This window comes from Melozone crissalis, unplaced genomic scaffold (assembly GCF_028551555.1).
Source record: "Melozone crissalis strain CALT ecotype California unplaced genomic scaffold, PUWL_Pcris_2 ptg000027l_1, whole genome shotgun sequence".
Lineage (NCBI taxonomy): Eukaryota > Metazoa > Chordata > Aves > Passeriformes > Passerellidae > Melozone > Melozone crissalis.
This window is the reverse complement of record NW_026535805.1, coordinates 52,743,026-52,767,588: the sequence shown is the minus strand read 5'-3', so window position 1 is coordinate 52,767,588 and position 24,563 is coordinate 52,743,026. Positions and strand designations below refer to the sequence as shown.

Below are 24,563 nucleotides of genomic sequence, written 5' to 3'. Positions count from 1 at the left end.
ACTCCAGGAATTTGTCCCACTCTGTTCAAGCAGGGCTTCACTCTCTTCATTTGCTCAAACTTACAAAGGCACAGGTTATTTTTTGGACACATCTTTTTTCACATCTATTTACTTCTCCAGTTATTTTAGCATTTTTCTTTGAAGAAACTGTTATTGCTCCATCTTTGCCAGAAAGCAGAAAATGACCAAACATTGTTTCTATAATAATTCAAGTACAGATTATTTTTGCTGGATTCCAGAATCTACACTTGATTGAAACATCTTCCTTTCTTGAGTCTCACTGATACTTTATTCTTTTGGATGTTACTGGATTATCAAATCCAGGTGATAAAATGTTCCTATCCATGCCACAAATTCATCCAATGCTTTTAGCCTAAATAAGTGCACAATAAATTCATTTAAGACTTGATCTAAATTCATTATCTTGTCTTCTATATGTCACTTAAACTCTCATCAATAAATAGAAGTTCCTATATGTGCAGTTCTTGCTTACAATGTTCATTAAAAGGCTTAAATCAGAAACAGCAAAAGCATTTTAATTCATTGCTAAGCACAGCAGAAAACTAAGCAGGATCTCAACTTTATGTACAATCTGCAAAACATATACATTAGCTCAAACGTAAATCTCCCTTAATGAGGTTAAATCTCCCAACTATTAATCACATCCATTGAAACATTCTCCATGTTCAGCTCTATTTCAGTGCAGGGGTGTGCTATTTAATATTCCTGTTCCTTCAAAAGAGAAGAAGAGTCTATGAAAAATTGTAAAATTCTACCTTAAAATGAACTGCAGCAACCTTGAATACAAAGTGTCATTACAGTTTAGTTAGAAACATGTTTGTGTCTGGACTAGCAACTCTTTGGCTTATCTCCAGGGCTCATCCTGGGCATCTACCCAGGGATGCTTATGGAGAAGCTCTGGAAATGTCTTTTGAATAAGAAAGATACAAAACTGGATAAGATTCAAAATCAGAGATGCCAAATTCTTGTTAGCATTAATTATTCTTAATTTAAATCAAGATCAAGGTCCCTCTATGGTGGTCTCCGTGTAAACAGGGATAACAGTGTTTGCCTCCAAAATGAGAGACAGAAACTGATGAAAGATCAAGGATGTGCCAGAGGGATGTGATGTGTAAGTAAATGATCTCCATGTGATTTAGCTCAGTTCCCATAGTTGCTTACTTATGTTTGGGCTTCTATGTGTAGTCCAGGACATTTATATCGAGTTGGATGGGAAAGGGTAGAATGAGGGGGCTGTCAAGGTCTGTGGAATGAATTACCTGAAGAGGGAATATACCAGAAAGGAGACTAAAAGAGCATTAACCACCACTTGTAATCTGTGTTTCCAACAGAAGGGTGTTAATCTAATTTATATCTTAGGAGGTTTCTTAGGAGGTTGGAAGGCAAGGGACAAACTACAGGTGTGACTGCTACATCCTTACACCATTTCCTTCCTGTACAGGTGTCTACAGCTGGGCTATGGCTGAGAAGTTGGCAGAATTTCATGGGAGCAACGTTAGGCTGATACTGACCTTTTCTGAAATGCAATTATACAGCCAACTGCAGACAGAATCAAATGTTTGCCTCTCTGCTCACTGCTCCTCAGCCTCAAACAATCATGGGGCTGCTGTCTGCCAGGCTTCCCCAAAATGCCTGTCAGGAGACCAAAGCTTTTATGTTTTGGTCTCATTGGAAAGTCTCAGAATTATTTAAAAAGCTTTCAGAAGTGCTCATGCAAGCAGAAATAAATGCAATTACTCAGAGTACACATGAAGGAATAGTCTGTATATTTAACAGGAGTGTCCCATGATGCATTGCTACTTTTTACATGAGGTTCATATTGTAATGGGGATGCATCAAAATTTGGAAGCTGGAAGAATTTACAAGTTCCAGTGTATGGCAAAGTGGCCATAGTCTGGCAGAAATATTTTTAAGGAAATCAAAGTATCTATTATATAAAACTGACTTTGCTGCTGATATTTGTGGTGGATTTAAGTGCATTTTCTGTGTTTATCAGAAGTGCTAAAATCTAGCAATAATGAAATCTCTTGTGCAGCACTGGAGATTTCCCTGAGGTCCCTGTCACTAAGGATGAGGGCTCAGCTGGCCGAGGTTTTATTGCACTTGGTTAAATATTCTTTCTATAAAACCCAGCTTTAAAATGAGACAATTTATAATGATAGAGATCTGTTACTTAAAAGAAGAATTCTACCCAGAATACTTTTCAAGACAGAAAGGCACAGCAGAGTGTAAAACCCCTCTGTCAGCATTTCTAAACAATCTGGTTAGAGAAGAAATTGTGCATGTAGTGACCTCACAGGAGAATGGACCTAGAAAGGATTTAATTTCTCTGTTTAAATGCTTTTAAATATCATGAAATACCACATACCACATGAAATAAAGAAGTATAGGTTGAGTGAAAACAAAATTTCTGCAGGAGCTTCAGCAGGAGATCTTGACTGGACTTCATTTTTTGCTGCAGTTGCTGTAAGCTCTGTGACATTCAGAAGATGTAAATACTGAAAATTCCTATTGCTCAAGGATAGTCCTCCCTTTGGACAATGCTACTCATCAGTGCATCACTGCCACAGTTAGACCCTCTATCCCCAAAGTCTGAACTATCCCAGGCATTTTACTGGCAGGATGAGGTCTGACTTTGCCTCTAGTGGGAGATTCTGGAGAAAGGGAAAACCTGAGTTTATCCCCTAAACCGTGAGTGGTTTAGTTCCTCAGCTGCCTCATCAGACCCTCCCAGTTACCGCTAAAGCAGCACAACAGCCAAGGCAAAACTAAGTAAAGAAGAAATTGTCAGCAACCCAACTGTGTGAACAACTCAATTGCCATCACTTTACAAGTACCTAGAGAGATGTAAAATTAAAACAATTTTTTTCCTACCTACATTTTAGATTAGTTTGAAAACATATTCTCTATTTTTTCCTTCTCCTTAATCAAGCTGGGAATTTACTCAGTGTTGTGGTTAGGGTCCACTTCTTTGCTGGATGCATTGTTCTGAGATTTACCTTTGTGGAATGGGATCTAGTTTAAGGTACACATTTCCTACTGCTACCTCAAGTATGACCAAGCTTCAAATTTTCTCTGCCTTCTTCATCAAAATCCCTAAGGATTTGCTGACTCTTCATAAAGAAATGGTTTAATAATTTTTTTCTATTGCTTCTTCCCTCCCTGAGATCCAGAGAGTCCTTGGCGACTGTGATTAATTTTTTTAATCTCTGTGCTTCAGTTTTTAAATGTAAGTGGGGATACCAATATTAATGATACTACTATTAGTGATTTAGAAGAACAAAAAATGCATCCTACACTGCAGTATGTTGAGATGCAAAGTTGTTCCTCCATAAAAAAAAGTGATGATGTGAACCTAAACTTTCTAAAATGGGGTGTATTTTCTAATCAATAAACGTGAATAAGAGAGTCCAAAGAGCCAGCAGCCTGGTCTAGTAGGAGGTGTCCCTGTCCATGGCATAGAGTTGGAATTAAATGGTCTTTAATGTCCTTTTCAACCCAAGCCATTTAAAGATTCAATGATTCTGCACTTCAATATGCTCCTAATGATCATGGCCCCTGCTATTATGGGGCATTGATTAGATAAAACTAGACAGGTTTTTCTAGGACATTAATTGCCTGTCCCCTGTGGAAAAGAAAGAAAGAAAAAAAAAAGGTGTTTTCCCCCTAGGTAAAATAATGTAAAGTTTATTTCCATTGGATCACAGCGAAGAATTAAAATGTAAAAATATATTTCCTGTCCACTACTATGATTTAAAAGAAAGCTGCCTCCTCATCCTTTGTACACATTGCAAGTTATATGTGTGACTGTTAATGAAAACTGAGTACAATACTTGAATTTCTCAGTGGAGAAATGCTGAGTAATCTGTGCTATGGCACTTCTAAGACATTTTTTGTTTGTTTGAAATATAATGTACAGGCCAAGGTTATCACCACATTGACTGCTGTCTCCAATTGCAGCAAATAAACTTCCTAATGCCTTGATTCAAAAAAAAAGTGCAGAGTCATCCTGATCTCCCTTCCTAGAAAGTTTACAAAAGCTGGCAGCAGCCAGCAGCTCTCCTTCCAGCAGAGCCTCATGGCCTCAGACTGGGGTACCAGCGGCTGTCATGAGGAGTGATAAATGCACATCAAACTCCTGTCCAAAAAAGCTGACTGATTGTGACAGAAGGAACAGCTAAATGCTGAATAGGCATGATTTGGTTAAGAACACACTGAAGACAGATTGTTTTCCATGCTTAAAAGGTCCTAAGCATTCTAAGCAGAGATAGGTATGATGGTACTAAAGAAAGAGACCTCAGGAATGTGAACAGAATCTGCCTCCCAGCACAGACAGGATGTACCCAGCACCTACATTAACATTTATTAATCTGCCCTTTAGACTCGCAATGAAGAAGACTTTATCACCTCCTAGATTGTGTGTTCCAGAGTTTAATGAAGCTTAAAGAAAACAAGAAAGCTTTGTTTTTTCTGATATCTAATTTAATGGTTTTGGGGGATTTTTTTCCAAATGAAACCAATGATTTCTCCTTCTCAAGTAGAAATGAGAAAGATTTGATTGTTGTCTGTGTTATACCTTTTTTTATGTTGAATGTTATTGAGTCTTCACTGGCATTCCAGTCTATGAGGGGAAAAAAATCCAACTCAATCAGTTTCTCTTTAATTTTCATGTACGAATAACAGGGTATTGTTTGCTGGTTTTATTCTCCAAAACATTCAGCCTATTTTGTACCATTTTTTTTAAATGTCATCCACAACTGAAGTCTAGAGCTAGGTGATTTTAAAGGTCCTTTCCAAAACAAATCTTTCTATGATACAATAAAAAAAAAAATCATGCCTCATTTCAAAACAGTGCTCCAGTCCTCCTTTTTGAAGATGGATTCTTTGCTTCTTCTTTCCATTCTTGCTTCTTCTTTCCATTCTTCTTGGACCATCCCATCTACATTTATCCCCTGAAATGATTTCTAATTGTTCAGAGATTGCTTTGGCTTAACTTTTAATTGATTCATTTCTCCAGGTTGATTGAATTTAACTCAACCAAGTTGTCTTTAATCTCTCATTTCACTCTTTTTGTTTCTGTCCCTATTCTCCTCCAGCTTATCTGCACATAATTAATATTTTGCTCTTAAATTTGAGGCAGAAAAATGCATTATTTATTTTCGTCTTCTCTGCAGCTTCCCCTTCTTGTTCTCCTACTCTCACAAATAATGGACTAAAAATTTCTTGTCTCCTTTCCTTTAAAGTAGTCATAGGCCATTGCCTGTCCAGCAAATCAAAAATTGCTGTACTTCATTCATGTCATGTTAGTACCAGAGAAACTTTGCAGTTTTGACCCAGAGCCAAAGACCCTCTGAACCTTCCTAGAACTGCTCAGTGAACTTAACTGCACTGTCAGTGTTATTGTGGCATTAGGAATGAGGCTGAAGGAACAGAATTTTATAGAGTGACTATGTTGTCTGAATCTTGAGAACTGTCAGAAGACATTCAGGAAAAATGGATTTGTACCCTTGTTGGGACAAGTGAGTAGACCTGCTTACCTGGGGAGAGCAACAGAGGCTGACTGGGAAACTTGGTATCAGACTAATGACATAGGCAAACCAGTCAGGCAAAGATTTCCTCTTGTGTCAGCAAGGGAATTACTGTTCTGTATTCCCCAATACCTGTGTTTGTGTGATAGAAGTAAAGATACTTGTAAAAGAGGAAGAAATGGAAATTTAACTTTAACTTCTGTTAATAAGAATCATAAGAAAATCAGTGCCAATTTTGATACTCAAAAAATCTACAAATATCAATACTTTTTTTCCTTAAGATAATATTTGTTCTACTTGCAAAAAAACCCTAGAGTTTAATTAGAGTGTTTTAATTTTAAACATTATCACAAGTTTGACTACACACATTAGTGCATACTCTTGCCTAGCTCTTCACAAATATGTTTGACAATAAAGCCCCTCTCTATTATTTATTTTGTAGTTACCCCAAGGTTAAATGCACTCAGGTACTCATCACTGAGAATGTGATATGTAAACGCTTATAAATTGATAACAATAAAAACATGGCAAAAACGCAACTGTGAACACAAACTTGCAGGAGGGCAGATAAGTGAGATTTTGGAATAAGGAGAGAAAAGTCCATATTATTGTTAATTGTTGATAGAGCTGGTAGAGCATTGCTTCACCCATTCCAGTGCTGGAGTGCATCCAGGGAAGGGAACGGAGCTGGGGAAGGCTCTGGAGCACAGGTCTGATGAGGAGCGGCTGAGGGAGCTGGGAAAGGGGCTCAGCCTGGAGAAAAGGAGGCTCAGGGGAACCTTCTGGCTCTGCACAGCTCCTGACACGAGGGGACAGCCAGGTGGGGGGTTTGTCTCTTCTCTCAGGTGATAACCAATAGAACCAGGGGAAATGGCCTGGAGTTGCTCCAGGGGAGGTTTAGGTTGAATATTGGGAAAATTTTCTTCACAGAAAGGGTTGTCAAGCATTGGAAGAGACTGCCCAGGGAAGTGGTGGAATCACTGTCCCTGAAGGCATTTAGAAGATGTGCAGATGTGGCACTGAGGGCCATGGTTTAGTGCTGGGCTTGGCAGTGCTGGGTTTATGGTTGGACTCGATGATCTTAAAGGTCACTTCCAGCCTCAATGGTTCTGTGGTTTCTGTACCATTAAATGAAGCCATGCCAGGACATGGGCCCTTGAAGTGGCAACCAGCCTGGTCCACAACCTGCAGGAGACTTAAACATTTGCTACAGTCATGTAAACATTGCATTCAAGTCACTTGATTCTGCAGATTTATTCAGCTGAAGGAGACAATCCTTTCTGCTTGATGGCCCAAAAATGACAGTGTGCGAGGCAGCTGTGCCTTGAGAATTTGAACAACTCACCCTAAACTTACCAGGGAATTCAAGGTCCCTCCTGAGCTGAGATGCTGGCTCATAAGAGAGCAGCATTTCCACACAGGCTATTTGCTAGCTGCAAGACTTCTGTACCAATGTATGTTTATCTTTCACTGGGGACACTGATCTGCAGTAGAGCAGGTAACATTCACAGAACCTGACAGTTTATGCTGTAATTCTCCCTGCCTAGAACGGCTGTCAGGAGTCTGCTTTGGGCAACATAAGCAGCTGTATGAATCCAAACAATTTAAATCTAAAGACAAACTCAACAGACCTTTCATTGCACACGCTTGGTTATTTGCAAGTCTCCTGTTGTCATATTTCTGGGTTTGATCTGAGAAAATTTGCTTTGTGTCTGATTTGGTTCATGCAATTCTTCTACTACAGTGAGTGAAGGCTCACAAACAGAGGCAGAAACATCTGCAATCTACTCCTACTTCTTTTTCTGCTCATAGTGTGTCTCCTTACACTGGCCAGAATTTTCTCAGGGCTAGTGAAGAGAAACTTTTCACTTTCTAATGCAAATTCAAATTTGTGGTTTTAATTATTTTTTTAAATTGTGTATATATTCTTTTCAACATACACATTTTACGAGTATGCATATATGATATATAACTTATTTGTTGAGCTTTTCCATAAGATCAGCTTCAGCTTTATCATTCTGTCACAAAATTTAATAGCTGTAGACTTCCTAGACTGTGATGAGTAAAATTAAAGTAAGTCTGTATTAAATTTTAGTTTATTAAAATATCATGCCCCAAAAACACTTATGAATGGAATACAAAGTCAGAACCTGTCATGAAATACTGACCAGATCTGACTTTTCTGAATGTCCTCTCACATGAGCTAAGAGAACTTCTTGTCACCAGGAGGAGCTCTGGATAGCAGAAAGAGACACAAATATAATCACAGAAAATAAACCCATATATTTTCTAGATAACGAATGTGGACCAATGACTTATCCAGTACACTACTCTCCATCATCACCACCAGCATGTCAATTTTCATAGTGTAGAAATTTGCATGCTATCATTAAGAGTTCCAATTTCACTCAGTAGGCAGAGAATCATGATACAAATTACTCTGGTTATTTGTATTTACAGCATAATTTTTCCTTCATTATTTACAAAGAAACAAGGTGTCCTATTCTTGGTCACAACCACTCATTTCTCAAATAATCCCTTTAATTTATACTCTTTGGAAGAAAATGTTACTTGTGTTTTAAGTTTTTCAAGTTGAATCACTTAAACCTTGAAAGATGTAATAAGATGAAAAAAGGTATTTTTAAAATGAACCCCAGACTCGAACCAAACTTCACATTCTCCTGTATTTGCAGTCCATTTGGGAAGTAATTCAATGTCCACTAAAATCAACTAGTATCTTCATTTTTTTTCTGAGCATGTAGAGTCTTAGAATGTCACGGCTGTTAATTTAAGCACCTGCAGGTGAACATGTTCTTTAGCTTTAGGCAGACATTTAAGAGTTTTCCATTTGTTTAACTGGTGACAAAAACATAACAAAATTTAGCTGACAACCTTTTTTTTACTGCTGGAGGATGAAACACCTGGGGGATGACTGGACCCCCTATATTTATGCACGGATACAAACTTTGTTTTCTCATTTCAGGTCATGGAACCAAAGGAGTGTTTGAACTTCTTTCAGGATGGCGTCGGACCAGGGAGAATCTGCCCTTCAAGGACCGAGTAGCAGACGCCTACTCAGATGTCATGGTCTCCTACACCATGACCAGCTCCTTGTACTTCATAGCCTTCGGCATGGGGGCAAGCCCCTTCACCAACATCGAAGCTGTAAAAGTCTTCTGCCAGAACATGTGTGTCTCCATCCTGTTGAACTACTTCTACATCTTCTCTTTCTTTGGCTCCTGCCTGGTCTTTGCTGGCCAGCTGGAGCAGAACCGGTACCACAGCATCTTCTGCTGTAAAATCCCCTCGGCAGAGTACCTGGACCGGAAACCTGTGTGGTTCCAGACCATGATGAACGACGGCCATCAGCACACTTCCCACCACGAGACCAACCCGTACCAGCACCACTTTATCCAGCATTTCCTCCGAGAGCACTACAATGAGTGGATTACCAACATCTACGTCAAGCCATTTGTGGTGATACTGTATCTCATCTATGCCTCTTTCTCCTTTATGGGGTGCTTACAGATTAATGACGGAGCCAACATCATCAACCTTCTTGCCAGTGAGTCCCCGAGCGTCTCCTATGCCCTCATACAGCAAAAGTACTTCAGCAACTACAGCCCCGTGATAGGCTTCTACATCTATGAACCCCTGGAGTACTGGAATGGTACTGTGCAAGAAGACCTAAAAACACTCAGCCAGGGGTTCAACACCGTGTCCTGGATTGAACAGTATTACCAATACCTTCGAGTGAGTAACATCAGTGCGACCAACAAAAGTGACTTTATCAGCATCCTCCAGAGCTCCTTTTTAAAAAAGCCAGAATTCCAGCACTTCAAAAATGACATCATTTTCTCCAAAGCTGGAGATGAGAACAATATAATTGCTTCTCGTCTGTACCTTGTGGCCAGAACTAGTGAAAACACACAGAGGGAAGCGGTGGAACTGCTGGAGAAGCTGAGGCCCCTTTCTCTTATCCAGAGCATCAAGTTCATTGTGTTCAATCCTACTTTTGTTTTCATGGACCACTATGGTTTATCAGTAACTATGCCTGTCCTGATTTCTGGTTTTGGCATTCTGCTGGTGTTAATACTGACCTTTTTCCTGGTTATCCACCCTCTGGGAAATTTCTGGTTAATCCTCAGTGTCACCTCAATAGAGCTGGGTGTCCTTGGCTTGATGACCTTATGGAATGTAGACATGGATTGCATTTCTATACTGTGCCTTATCTACACTTTGAATTTTGCCATAGATCACTGTGCACCCCTGCTTTATACATTTGTATTAGCTACTGAGCACACCCGAACTCAGTGTATAAAGAACTCCCTCCAAGAGCATGGGACAGCCATTTTGCAGAACGTTTCTTCCTTTCTTATCGGGTTGGTCCCCCTCCTCTTTGTGCCTTCAAACTTGACCTTCACACTGTTCAAATGCTTGCTGCTTGCTGGCAGTTGCACACTTCTGCACTGTTTTGTTATTTTGCCCGTCTTTCTAACCTTTTTTCCACCTTCCAAAAAGCACCACAAGAAAAAGAAACGGGCCAAAAGGAAGGAACGAGAAGAGATCGAATGCATAGAGATTCAGGAGAATCCTGATCATGTTACAGCAGTCTGAAAGGCTTAGAAAAATATAATAGTATATTCTCTTTTTAAAAAAGCATTGCACAGAGATGCAGGGAAAATAGAGCAAAGATCTCAGCTGCTTGTGCTGGCCAGGTCTGACAAGGCAAAGGAAGATCAAGAAGGGGTATTCATGACACCTCAAGGTGCAAACTTTTTTTAACAAAAATAATGAAAGTGAAATAATCTCAAATGTTTCCTTTGAATCCTCATTCTCCACCTGGGAAGAGTCTGTTGGTCATTAAGTGTTCCTGAGTCTCAAACTATAGCTCTAATGGGAATTGCTTAATATGTCATATGTAGGACTAAAGCTAAGGTGAAAAAAAAGGGTTGCCATTAAGTAAACACTAGGGGGAAAGGCAGATTTGTTTGAAAAAATTGTCCATGGAAGAGAATGAAACAATATTTCAAATAAGAAAAGGTTACAAGACCAAGAGAGATTGAAAATGCCATGGTAATTTTTTATTTTCTTGAGCAAGTTAGTTAAGATGAAACCTATGCACTTGGGAAGTAAATGTTTAAAACTATCTAAGCCAAAGTACTTCCCAAATCCAGTACACCTTGTATATCTGTAACACCACAATTAGAGCATTATTGCAAATATGGATGGCAGAAGGATAGAAGTACTGTTTATACAGGAGAAGAAACAATCATAGCCATTTGGAAATCTAACATGTGGTTCCTTTAAATGTGACATATCACTGTTATCCCAAGAGGTCACAGCTGGTAGTTAATACCATACACCTATTCTGGTAATTATGAATTTCCCCTTGAATTAACAGATCTCACAAAACTAACCCAGGCCATCATCACTGCAGCACTCTTTGCAGTTCCTGCAGTGCAACACTTCTGAATCCTATTTTATCGGTGTTGACATTAAATACTGAATATTAATCAAGCAGGAGCTACAAACGCAATGATGGATTGCATTTCACAGGCACAATGTGACCGTGTAGCAGCTGAGTCAGCTCTGGAGCACCTGCACAGTCTTAGCATCATATATTTGGTCCAAGGGATGAAGGGATATATTTGCTGGTCCCTGCAATATGCTGCAGGAAGTGGGATTTTCCCCTTCTTTAAGGAAAATATTATACAAAAAATATATGCCACACACTAAAAAAAAACACCTTGTAAATGTTTGCATGGGGTCAGATCAACCCCTAGTTGTAAGAAGACAGACTGGTCCCCTGTGGGAAGGGGAGGGGAGGGTAAAATGTCTTTTTTACTGTTATTATTATTCCTAAATATTTGAGTGTTGATCATCTGCAACATAAAGCTTTGTTATGGCAGTTAAAATTTCACAGGAGAGTGCAGTAAATCCTCAGTTACTATGTGGCACTAGAAATTGTACTGTAAAGGACTGTGAATGACTTTCTCTGCTTTGTAAACTATTCAGCTTAGTAGCCCAAGGGAAGGGATGAAAACAGATCTAGCCATTTCAGTTTGCTCTTGGCCCAGTTCTGCACTGGAGCTTGCCATGTCAATCTCTCCTTTCAGTATTTTAAAAGGGCTTGCTTTCTACTTTCTGGAATATGGTCTAGCATCTCCTCCATGAGCAATGTCTTCCTGAACCTATAGTATCCATGAGGACACTATGTAAAGCTATCACTATATGAAGTGTCTATGTCTACTTTGTATTACTTGTGGCTACCTTTAAAAGATAATCTGGAAGCTATTTGCCTTCCAAAATGTGTATACATGTCTATTTGTGGCTGATAACTCAGTCTCAAACCTGCAGAGTTTGCTGACAAGGAAATGTACATATGTCTTACTAAAAAGCTCTCTGCAAGATGTTAATTCTTTGCTCTGTGACATGTCTCACCTCTTCCTACTGTTTTATGGTTAGGAAGAGACAGAAAAAAATCACCTGCAGTACAAAAAAAAAAGCCATTTGAATGCCAGTTCTAATGTTCATGAGCTGCTTCTGCTTCCAAGGAATGCAATTTCACCTCTTCTCTATATTTTCTGTACTTTGCCATTATCATTTGCCAAAAAATGACCTCTGTGTTGTAGGAGTGGTCAAAACTCCTGATTGTTGGAGAAAACTTTTGAGTGCAACATGTCTTAGAGAGGGAGAAACTTGCTAGACAGGCAAAGCTTCCAAAGTTTGACTCTAGATCAAAAATTCAGGGGTAGCTAGATCAAGGTTACTGGTTTGACCCAAAATGTTCAAGGGCCAGACACAGAACTGAGATCTAAATAGTTCAGTAAGGTTTAGAAGAAGGGGATGTTTTAGTGTTGGGTTATGGGTCAGATGTGTTTCTAGTTGGGAAGTTTTTACTGACTTTGATTTGCATCTTGATGACATTGTGCAACATCCATCCTATTTTGAACAATCCATTGTGAATGTCAAGCTTCCCAATCTTTTCAGATTTCCTCCACTGCCCACACAAAACCTGGATTGTTGCAGCACTGTGACCCTTGGTTATCACTTCTGGAGGTGTCACCTGGGAAGTTCCTGGTCTTCTCTTGCACTGCCCAGATGTATCCCAGGGATGTCTGTCATGCATTGTGTTGAGGGAAATAGCACTTTCCAAAGCCATCAAAGCCAGGATTCATCTCATCTAACTTCAGATATTAGCAATGTAGATATTTATATCTCAACTTCCTTTATGGCCATAAGAGAGTGACAGACACTTCTGATCCATTTTACAGCTGTATATTAGGAGTAAATGAATCACACTTTTAAAAATTCAGATTTCTGTCCACTGGTGATCAAGGAAGCTCAACAACTGGTTCAAACACAGACATCAGCAATGCTATCTCATCCAGTCTTGGGAAGATTAACCCCACTTAAAATAACAAAATATCAAGAGAAAGAGAAAAGATTATAAACATGCCTCCCAAGCTTCAATTTTAGCCATAAATTCCAGGAATAACTCAGCCCAAATTTTATGTTTTGCTTATGAAGTATTATGCACAACAAATTGTTTCAAAAAGTGGAATTCCCATAGCAGAGTATAGTAAGCCAAGACACCAGAAAATGTCAATATTAAAGGTGGGCTCACACAAATGAACAAGAATTTGATGAAGTGTCAAACTAAGTCCTCTCAGTGTCATGCATGTGCAGTAGCACTTGTATAACAGGTACCAAGTATATAGATTACACACTGGGACTAGATGGTTTTTATTTCTCTGTCGATGCAGGAGTGAAGCAGAAAACAAACCACATATTTCATGGATGTAATTTTGTTATTTTTTTCAACCAAGTTCCACATCCACCAAAAAAGAACCAGTGCAGCCTTTACTTCTGCAAAGAGATCAGGTTCTGTGGAACAAGGAAAACTGGAATAATTTTGGGATGCAGAGTCCATATTTTTAAATTCGTTCTACTAGTTTTTGTTTACTTTTCTTGCATTTTTTTTCAGTACACTATATCTTTTTCTACAGCATCTTTTCAGCCCAACTGGAGCTGCATAGCACCTGTGAAGAAAGTGCATAGCTCATGCCAAGCAATTTGACACTCTGATAACATGCTGCATATTGGATCTTCATTACACACCTTTTTCCCCAGTTACCATAAATCCCCTGCAATACTGTGCATATTCCTTTAATGTCTGATTTTATATATGGTCTAGATAATCTTCCAAGAACCTTGTGTGCATCTCCTGCTTGGTTTGGTTTCATTCCCTCAAAATATATTGCTTTGAATTTATTGTTGAGATAACTCTGTTGAAGTCAACAGATTCATTGCCATGATATATTTGACTTTGCATGTCTCCTATCTGCTAAGAAGTGATGCCATGACAAATGAGCCTCTTACATTGTTGGTGTGCTTGTTGAACAAAATATCTGTCTATACTCTATAGCCATAATTGCATGCTGCACTTGGGGGGCTGCAGTGAAGATTTATTTTTTTACACTTTGTTCTGTGGGCTATTTTACTCTAAATCTAATAATTTTTTTTCCTCTTTTTAATTAGAGTTAAGTCTTCATCTTTGTAGTCCAGTACTTGATGTAGGTTTAAATTAGATTTTAGGAAGAAATTCATTACCGTGAGGGTGGGGAGGCCCTGGCACAGTTTGCCCAGAGAAGCTGTGGCTGCCCCACTCCTGGCTGTGTCCCAGGCCAAGCTGGACAGGGCTTGGAGCAGTGCAAAGTGTGCTGCCCATTGCAGGTGGTTGGAACTAGATGGTCTTTAAGGTCCCTTCCAACTTAAACCATTCTATGTTTCATAGATTTATTGCCTAACAAAGCAAAGCACTCTTTAAGGTCAAGGTAGATATGGATGCATGACACCTTGCATGCATAATTTAAAGAGATTATCTTCAGGGTTATTACCCTCAACTTTTTACTTCAAACAATTCCTATTTAGAATGTAACCTGCTACATGTTAATGTCTATTCAAGTTCCTTGAACAACTCTAGTTTTGAAATTTTCTCCGATGGGAAGGAAAAGAACCAGGGGGGAAGAAAGAATACGCAGTTAAGTGGTTGTGTAATCAGAGTTCTTTTTTTCCCCAAAGGCTTTCACTGCTCTACTCCTAATTAAGTCACACTGAGTAGCAACTCTAGCATAATTAAGATTTATTTCAACGTAGTTATTCCATATTTCACTATGACAAGAGCTTGGCTTATTGTCTTTATGCAAGTACCATGCTAAGTCTCTGATTAATTTTTCCGTAATTATAAACTTTAATAAGTTATTTTTCATTGCAACACTAGGTTTTTGAGTACTTCAAGCTCCCATTTGATCTCCTAGGAAACAGTGTAAGGAAGCAAAGTTAGGCAGTCAGTGAACAAGAGATGTGTTGTAGTGTTGGGGAAATTGGATTCTTCACAAAGAGGCAGGCTTCAAACAAACAGTGATACTCAGGATATCTGAGAAAATTAAGGTGAAGTGGAAACCAAGTGAAACGTTGCTTGGAATGTAACCAAATTATTATAAACAGATAAAGCTTTGATTCTTCTTTCATAACTTCTTACACAGGCAAAAGGCATTTGAGCAGGAAAGGAAACTGGACATGGAAAGCACCTCATCCATCACCTAAAATGATTCTTTTCACTGTTGTCTTGCATAAACAATCTCACACACCAGGTTAGTACTGGTTGTTCCACCTCAGCATGGGCCTCCCCATGGCCTGTTTTCCATGGAAACAAAGGAAGGGATTCCATGTTTGCTTTCACAAACCCTTGGGGAGGAGATTGAGAACTGCTTCCTTGCCTGACAGAACTGAGGGGGTGAGAGCTGAGAGATGCAAGTACAGGTAATTTCATGCCCCACTTGCTCTCCCTCTGCCTCCTCAGGAGCAGCAATACTCTCAACCCCTGGTACCAACCCCAAGCTCAGTGCAGGAATTCATAACTTCTCCAGGAGTAACTTGGAATTTGTGACCACAGCAGCTCACAGGCTGACACGAGCTGGTACACCTCTGACTAAGAAGAGTTAAATGGCTTTTTTTAGAGATGTTCTTTGAGAGATTCCACTTGTCACTACAGAGCCCCACACAACACCTCACCTGCCCAACACTGGAGTGGTGTAAATCCTTCTTCTGATATGGCAGTCAAGTAAAAGAATTTTCTGGAAGCTTTTATTTTTGATCCTAGAGGCTTTTCCTAAATGCAATTTTTTAATTTTTTTTCCCCTCAACCATTTCTTCATCTCTTTCTACTTCCTTCATTGTTTAAAAGCAAAGGTCCCAATGTGAAATTCGGATGCTCATCCTACCCATCACAAAACATCATTATCCACAAATTTGAGGTGGGTTATGGATGTTCAGGTCAAACACAGGGATCAGGATTTCTTGCCCACACTGGCAGTCAAAACCCCGCTGGAAACAAGTAAATGTGAAGCAGTTCATCTTTCCTAGCTCTCTTTGTTTCCTCTCTGACATACCAGTGTGTACACAAAACTATTCTCACTTTTCTCCTGCTTCCTCATTAAAACAGAGTTTCTTTTTCCTGCTCCCTGAGGCTATCTTCTTTTTGCAGCTCAACTTATTTCACACTTTATTCTTCTCTGGGTGCTCTCAACCTCTTCAAAATTTCCCTATTTATTTTTGGAAATTCTGAGAGCATAACTCTGTTGAAATAAAAAGAAGATGTTTCTATGCTTCAAAGTGCAGCCCGTGGTACAGACCTAACTAATTTATAACAAATCCCAAATACCAAAATACTTTCTTCAGACAGAAAAGTGTCTGTAAGAAAACTCGGGAAAAAATTAAGCCTAAATTTCCATTTTTATGAGGTTTTTAGCTCATAAATGTCTACTTTTTATTACTTTACTGTAGGCATTTATTTTTCAGCACACTTTTATCCTAGAAATGCCTAGTTTTTCTCTGCTTTTCTGTCTCAGCAAGAAAAATAAGTGGACATTTCTTCATGACCTCTAAAAGAAATTATTGCCCCTGCATGGAACAATTTTTTCATCAAATTTCTGTCCAGAGCATATTTTCCAGCACATTAATTGTACAAATCACTGGAAACAAGTATTCTAGTGGAAATGCTGATACAGCCTTAACTACAGAAAAATGACTGGTACTTCAATAGCGTCCTGCTTAATTCCAACCCCTCGGCATCAGCCTGCTGGATATTCCAGGCAGTATTCCTTGCATGGATTGATAATCATCTCCTTCACCATGTGGGCAACATCAGCTCATCAGAGTCTACCCTGCTTACACAGCAAAATCCTAAACAGATAAGCTTAACTTTTGCTAGAGAAGGGAAATATCCCAGGGTGAGGCAGGGTGGCAGCCCTCGGCTCTGAGAGTGTTTCTCAGTTTCCCATCCGTGTGTTGGATTTTGCACTGAGCTGCTCTGTAAAGGACAAGAAGCATCACTTTTCTTTCCATAAGCCATTTGAGAATAGGATGTGAAATATTTAAGATTTAGTCATGGATAGACATTTTTTACATGGGAATTTGAAAAGGGATGTCAATCAAATAGAGTAAAAGTCCCCATGAATAGAGAAATCTGAGTCCACAAATTCTTGCTATTCTGACTTGATATTTCTCTGATCTTATTTTCTTTCATCAATAAGGACTGAACTTTTTTCCCACTTGCCACATTGAAGATAATCCCTGACCTACAAAAACATCCTGTTTGCCAGAAACAGACATTCTCTTGGAGGAAATCCCATTGGTTTCAGCTGCATGTCAAGGGAGATTTTGCAGGATTTGGACAGCAGTGGTTAGTATGTACCTCCCCAGGCATAAGCCCTCATTCCCAACATGCAGACCCAAATACTAAATATGTAGGATTAATAGAATGTGTGATTTTGCCTCTACGGAGAAAGAAGGGGTCATTGCAAAATCCAGTTCTACATTCACCATAGGTGGAAAAGCAAAGAGTGGTCAAGGAGTCAGCCTTGCTATCACTGTACCCTTGTGAGAATTTGAGAGAGCTCATCCAGCTGTGAAAGCTTAAACAGGGACAGCATCATGCCCTGAACAAGAATTTGTTCTTTACTCACTACCTCAGAGAGCCACACTGCTCCTGAACGGCATCATGGAGCCTGTCCTAAGTCCTGGTTTTAAAGTTAAGTACAGAACTTAGGGTGCAACTTCTTAACACCAGGTTTTGTAATGACACAGGTATTGGAATTTAATCTTCAAAGCCATTAAACATCTAGAGAAGTCCCTGGCACAACTGTGCTCCAGAAAATCAGCTCTCTCCCCAGCAACCCTGGCACAGTCTGGGTGCTGGCATGGCCCAGGGACAATTCCCACCAGACAATTTAATTGCAGTCACCCCATTTTTAGACTACAGGACTGTTCTACAGTATGGACACTGACAGACCACATCAGCCTCCTTCGCGGCTGCAGAGAAATACTGACATTGCTTGATTTATTCTCAAAGTTATAACTTTAGACAGCAATGCAGCCTATGTTCATAGTGGTATTTTACATCTGAAGATCTTCATCTGGCAAAATACTCAAGTAAATGATTTAGTTTAATCAAATTCTAAAATCTCATGGACTGGAACATCTTTAAATTTAAGCATGTGTTTAAATACTGAGCTAAATAAAGATGCACTTATCTCTGTGCTTCAAGTTAAATAGAAGTTTTGCAGAAATAGAAGCCTTAAGAAAAAAGGTCTTTTTTCCCATAACATACTAAATTCTACAATTATAGTAGCAATTTCACAATATGTAGAAAAACTGTGCCAAGCACATATATTTTTCAGGGTTTCAATTTCCCTGATGTAAGACATCTCAGGGACATTTTAGTGATTTGTTACAGTCATACAACACTCAGGCAAGAACAAAGCCTTGCTGAGCACTTTTTATGGAAAAAAATTAGCAAGATATTTGACTCAGAATGAGAATACAGTATCTTACGATGTTAAAGCTCATTTCTAAAAGAAAAAATGAAACTTTTCATTTAATTTAATTCATTATTTCTTTCAAGTGACTCACTAGAGAAGTGCTGAATATGTCTTTATTATGAATAAGAAAGGAATTGCTCAATGAAGTTAAATTCAGCTTTGCCAATAAAACTACAATAACACCCCACATTAAAAAAATAAAATAAAATAAAATAAAATAAAATAAAATAAAATAAAATAAAATAAAATAAATTTTAAAAGGCTTTGTGCCTAGTGTAAAATTTTTCATGGCATCATCTATTGCTTTTTAATTAAATTAAATATGAATGGTGACATAAATAGGACAGAAGTTGAGAACCACATGTCCTGGGGCTGCATCTAGGAAAGAACACATATAGACTGAGAAGAGAAATCAAGTCCCAACTTGTGCAAAAACAAATGCAACTGCCAAGCCATAAACATGGTGAATAATCCAATTGGCTTCAGTGGAGCCATCAGGATGCATATGAAGATATGCACATAAGTCTTTGTCAGTCTGAGGACTGGGATAATCTGATATTCTAATCTGAAAAGGAAACAGAACTTCTTAGGCCAAACATTTCCTCAAAACCCTCAGAAAGGTTCAGTGTAACTAATCTCTGTCTCTTCCAAGAGCAAAGCTTTTTTGAAAACTTTGCCTAAAAGCATAAAACTTTGCCTAAAAGCATAAAGTAGGTACACAGGCTCCATATGCATTTAGGAGTGTAATCAAAACCATGGAGTAACTCCTGCCCTGAGATGCCTGGAGACAATTCTTTGTGGAAGCATGGATGGAAAGAAATGTGCAAAAATCTGTCCCCTCCCAGACTACAATCAAAGGAGAGGAACATGCACTGCAATTCCTCGAGCTCAGATGGATCCTTTAGGATGAGGGCCCTTGCACGAGTCTGGCAGCAGCTGCCAGGGCTGGGGAATAGTCTGGGATAAGCAGTTCATAAACCTGAGGGCACCAGCATAAAATGGGGTCAGGCTGATGCCTCGGGGGCATTTCTGTTGGTTGCAACTGCAATGAAAACGCTGAGAAGTGGCTCTGGGGTGATGGGCAGTGGCCAGTTTGCCTGTGCTCTTTGGCTGGTGGGGGTTAGGGCAGCCCCGTTAGGGCTCCATGAGGGCAGCTCAGTGACTGGAGCAGCACAAACAAAGCAGCTGTGAGCAGCCAAGAGTTACTAAAACAGGGGCTGAATTAACCATATTTTGTAAGGAAAATACAGGTAATTCTTTCCATTCTTTATTTCCATTTGCCCCTTCTTTCAACACAATGCTTGTTCTTTTTTTTTTTTAGCCCGTAATGGTCAGATATTCTACCTCCCTTTAAGTTGCAGAATTTGCTTCACTCTTTTTTTTTTTTTCTGTATGAATGTAGATTAGATGTTTAATTACTGAGATTTCTCAGGTGTAGGCAACTTTACTATGCTATGGATAAATAGCATAAGTCAATATTGATTTTCCTCCCTCATAAAGCTCCCTTGTTGCCAAAAACTGTTAACATTTTTCAAGATTCAGCCATGACCATATTTGTATAAAAGCCTTCTACTGAGCTTGAAACTCTATACCAAATACTTTTGTCTTTTAAAGACTGAAATCTTTAATAAAATATGTTACTTGTAAATATTAGAATTTCCCCTTTCTTCAATAGAAAGATTTCAGTATTAATCCATATTACAGTACCGTTTTGTCAGCTGCCTGTTGCCTTACATTTAGATTTAGAGGAAATGAACAGGGCTTTTTTAAGAGCAAATGTGGAGCTAAGATGTTGGGCAGCAGCAGGAGCTGGCACCTCCGTCCTCACAAGAGGTACAGGGCATTTCAGGACTTGGGAAGAGTGGGTCAGAGCCAGGGAATTGGCAGCCCTGAGCTGGCATATGGTCCCTCACTGATTATCTGCAGATAGGCAATTTACAGGTGCCCTGAAGCTGTGTGAAATGCTACCAAATGTTTCAATTTCCCCGACAAAGCTGGCTACACAATGGCCTCCACAGAACAAAAGCCACTCCCATCCCTCACCAAACATTCCCGCCAGTGGATCCTTTCTCCCCAGGTTTCCTCCTGGTTTCTCCTTCAGCCTTCTCCCTTCTCCTCACAGCCCCAGCAGCTCTCAGCTCCTCTTCCTATGCTGGTAGAGTTGGAATTTCAAGCCCTTCCAAGCCAAAGGCATGGGGTAATCTTTCCCAGGACTTCTTGACCGTCTCTGGGAAGAACAAGGAGATCTGCTCACATTGCACCCAGGGCTGCCTCATGGCTCAGAGATCTGCCCCTGCCTCTGTGCCACCTCTTCTCTTGCTCTCAGTACTGCAGGTACCAGCATGAGCATCCCTCAGGCCTTGCAGTTTACAGTGAGCTTCTAAGGACACATTAAATCATTCACATGTTCGTTCACATTCCTCCATCCAGTGCAAATGGGAATATTTGTGCTTTTCCTTCAAGTCTCTGTCTGCATCCTGAAGTCCTGGTCTGTGACACCCAGGCAACATACTGGACTCAGATTATGTGTCTGGTTTCCTTTCAAATGAAAACAGGTAGAAAACACAGCAAATAAATTTTCACCTGAATATGAGGAAAAACTTATTAGCTGTAAGGGTGATTGGGCTCTGGAACAGATTGCCAAGAGAGGTTTTGGGATCTCTTTGTCTGGAGATACTCCAAAATCATCTGAACACTGTCCTGAGTTATACATTTTAAGAGACCCTGATTGAGGGGGGTTGGACTAGATACCCTCCAGTTGTCCTTTCCAACCTGAACCACTTTTGTTTCATTTAACTAGGGGGGTAAAAAGTAGAAAATCTCTATTTTTCTTCTAATAGACTGATTTCAAGGGGAAAAAGAATTTTCCTCTATTACATCATAGCTACTAACACAGCTTTATTTGGGAGAAGGTGTTGACACCTGCCGAGGTGAATGAAGCAGAGAGCCAGTGGTGCCTCAAGGCCAGGTTGGATGGGGCTTGAAGCAACCTGATCTAGTGAAAGGTGTCCCTGCCATGGCAGGGAGGATGGAACCAGATGGTTTTTAAGGTCTCTCCCACCCAACCCATTCCATGATTCAATAATTCTATTTCTCCTACCTGCGCTAGGTCCTGCTGATTCTGCTTGTGTTGATTCTGTGCTAGTTTCATTTTCATGAGGGAGGATGCATATTTGACCACAAGTTACAAAAGTACCCTAGAGACCAAAAAGAGTTTTTTCACTGTTTTCCAAGGAATAGTTAAAAAACTCCCTAAACTGTTATGAATAAGAAAAGGTAGCTTAGAACTGTGGCATGAATTTCTCTTCTTCATTGCCAAGGACATAGAAAACATTGACCAAGTTTTCTGTGCATGTTGCAAATAGAACAATTAGAAACTCATTTCAATCAGCAAGGCCCTAAACCTGCTAAGCTCCTCGAAACAGGGTAATTTATGTCTGGCTGTAAGAGAGAGATCCCAAAGGGTTGAGACTGCATGCAGGTTTGGTAGCAGCCATAATATGGTGAGAGCTTTGGCAAATATATTTGCTATTAAAATTAGGGGTGGGGGGAAAACTTTAATATTAATTTTGCAAATAAATTTCTCTTCACCCCCCAACCTGGGTTTTGTCTGGGAAATTACAACAATAAAGTAAAATTAATGACAACAAATCTGTCTTTCAGAGGCAAGTCAGACCTGCTGGCTGCAGCATCTCTTGTTTGCAGCTGGCCACTATAAAGAAGCAGCAATTGCTGTTCTGGCATATAAAGTAACAGCTGAAAATACTGGGGTTGTGCTATTTTAGCTTATATTGGTGCTTATGCTGCCCTCCAGTGATAAAGACTGTTGTTCCAACCTGTATTCTGTATTTCTGTTGCATTTTATTTCTGGTCTGCTCAATTTGCAGAGAAAACTGCAGTTCTCATTCCAGAATTTTAGCAGGTTCTTGTCTAAAAGTAATAACAATAGTTCCAGTTAATTTTATTTGTAGCTTTTTTTAAAGCAAAAGAAAATTTAGATCAATTTAATGTGAGAAATAAAATAAATAACATGGATTTAAATATGAAAAAACCACACAAATACATAACTTTGGACCTACTAAAGTATCACAGTTAATAAGAGTTTCAATTAAAGATTTTTTAATACAGATTGACATTTTACTTTTAGTTCTGAAAAAAAAAATCCATGTTTGTTGCTGTTATTATGAAAACAGTACTTTCAGTACTGAATTTTGGTGATGTTTTGATGGATGGATCTTAGATCTGTTCTGAGTTCCTGGTTCTCTCTCATGCACCTCTGAAATCCATGAATAGTGGGAAAGTCAGGAGGCATCTTCCTGGCAGCACACAGACAGACAAAGCATTGGTAGCATTGAAGTGTCTGTGAGCTCATGGTGCAACAAAAGAGATTTATATGTTCCTCAGCTCAAAGGATTGGCACAGCTTCTCACAGCAAATTGAGTGTTCCAGAGGTATTATTGGTGCTGTAAGAACCCATCACCTGCCAAGAACTGACCTGTATTTTGGCTGATTGCAGTACCTGTAGAAATATGAGAGAGTGGAAAAGTTTGAGCATATTTTACTCTGCTGTTTCATTCATGATCACTTTTGGATTTCTAGCTGCAATTTACATTTCACTTGGGAATGATGCAGTGGTGCTGGTTGCTTTTTCTGTTCCTCCTTTACTTAGTGCTTTTTCTCAGATATATGGCTGCAGCTCACACAGACATTTCTCAGTTTTAGAATATGGGATGCAAACAAATATTTATGAGAAGCTGAGTAAGTGCCTGAGTGAATGGCTTGTGCAGAAACCCCTGTTGCTCTCATTATCAGTGGTAACTTTTCTGTTGCTCTTAAAACTAAATGAACCTTTGGCTCCCACCCCCATTGCAGCGCCCTGGGTTTGCATAGTAATCAGCAGGACAGGTCAGAACAGAATTCTGTTCTGGACCTGAAGGATTTTGCATGATTTCCCCTTGACAATTGAGAGTTTAACCACCATTGACAGTTTAAAGACCATTCACTTCTCCAATGAGAAGCATCCACGGAGTGTTTTTGAGGTGTAGCGTCAGTCCAGGCTGAGCAGTTTTTCAGCTACAATGAGCAGAGCCCCACTGTGAGGTGGTGTGTCCACAAGATTCCCCTATAAAGAAAGAAATGGTTTCTTGTTTTTTATTGGTCTGGGGTAGTAATTTTACCAATCCTTCCGGTCTAGACTTCCCCAAAATAGTATTGAACAAGAGCTTGAACGGGTGTGTGTAGCATCCAGGCAGAAAGCTTGCTGAACTGATAATACTCACTGAAAGAGTTAATAACCAAAAGGGTCTGCAAAGCATCCTCAGGGCTTGCTGGATGTAGGTCTGGTTTTCAGCAGCCAGCTCAGGAAACAATTTTATGTAAACAGATGATATGCCTGAAGGTATCAGTGAAGAACAGGCCCAGGGATGGAAAAATACAAGACCTCATACCACACCAGAAATTTTTCATTCTTTACACAATTGGAGCTGCCCTCTTAATTATCTCAATCTGGGCCAGGTTAATTGGAGTCTTCCCTGACGTGAGTCAGTCTCACACATTTTCTGCATCTTTGCTAATTAAGACAATTTTCACCTTTTATAGTTGCTTTAGTATTCAGAGCAGTTTGCCATAGGCTAATTATAATTATTGAGTGACGGCTTTAAAATTTCATGTTTGTGATGACATTTTATTACATTAAATTGGAATCCCACAATCCTTCTTGCTCTATGATAGACAAGAAGGTCATCTCTATTCTGGAAGTTATCCACTGTGTGATACTGTGCTGACATTGGCCATTTTCATTCAGAACCACTGCAATCTCTTCTACTCTTCAGCTGAAGACATTCAGCATCCAGCTGATTCCAAGGGAATACAAAAATACTGAGTTCAGGATCCAAGGCACAATCCTTTTGCTTTCATCAGATGGACGTCCTTGCTCTGTGTGATTTGGGAGAACTGGATATGCAAGAACTGAGGCACAGGAAGGAAGAAGCCAAGGCAACACATCATTGCTCCTCTGTGCGCAAATCCATGGCATTTTAAGAGCATAATCACTGATGCAGAGTGGAAAGTCTTCCCTCGAGATTTTCAAGGCTCCGTTGAGCTGGAGGAGCAAGGAGAAGAGCTCAGT

The 24,563-nt window shown here is 39.6% G+C and overlaps 1 protein-coding gene across 1 annotated transcript in view; it reads left to right on the top strand.

Annotated features, from left to right (window-relative positions):
* Nucleotides 1–10,311, top strand: part of PTCHD4 (patched domain containing 4) — a 79,977-nt gene extending 69,666 nt beyond the window's left edge. The window contains exon 3 of the mRNA XM_054279883.1: nt 8,533–10,311. Coding sequence (XP_054135858.1) covers nt 8,533–10,166 — 1,634 coding nt within the window. The 3' untranslated portion in view covers nt 10,167–10,311. The remainder of the gene's footprint in view (nt 1–8,532) is intronic.
* The last annotated feature ends 14,252 nt before the right edge of the window (nt 10,312–24,563 follow it).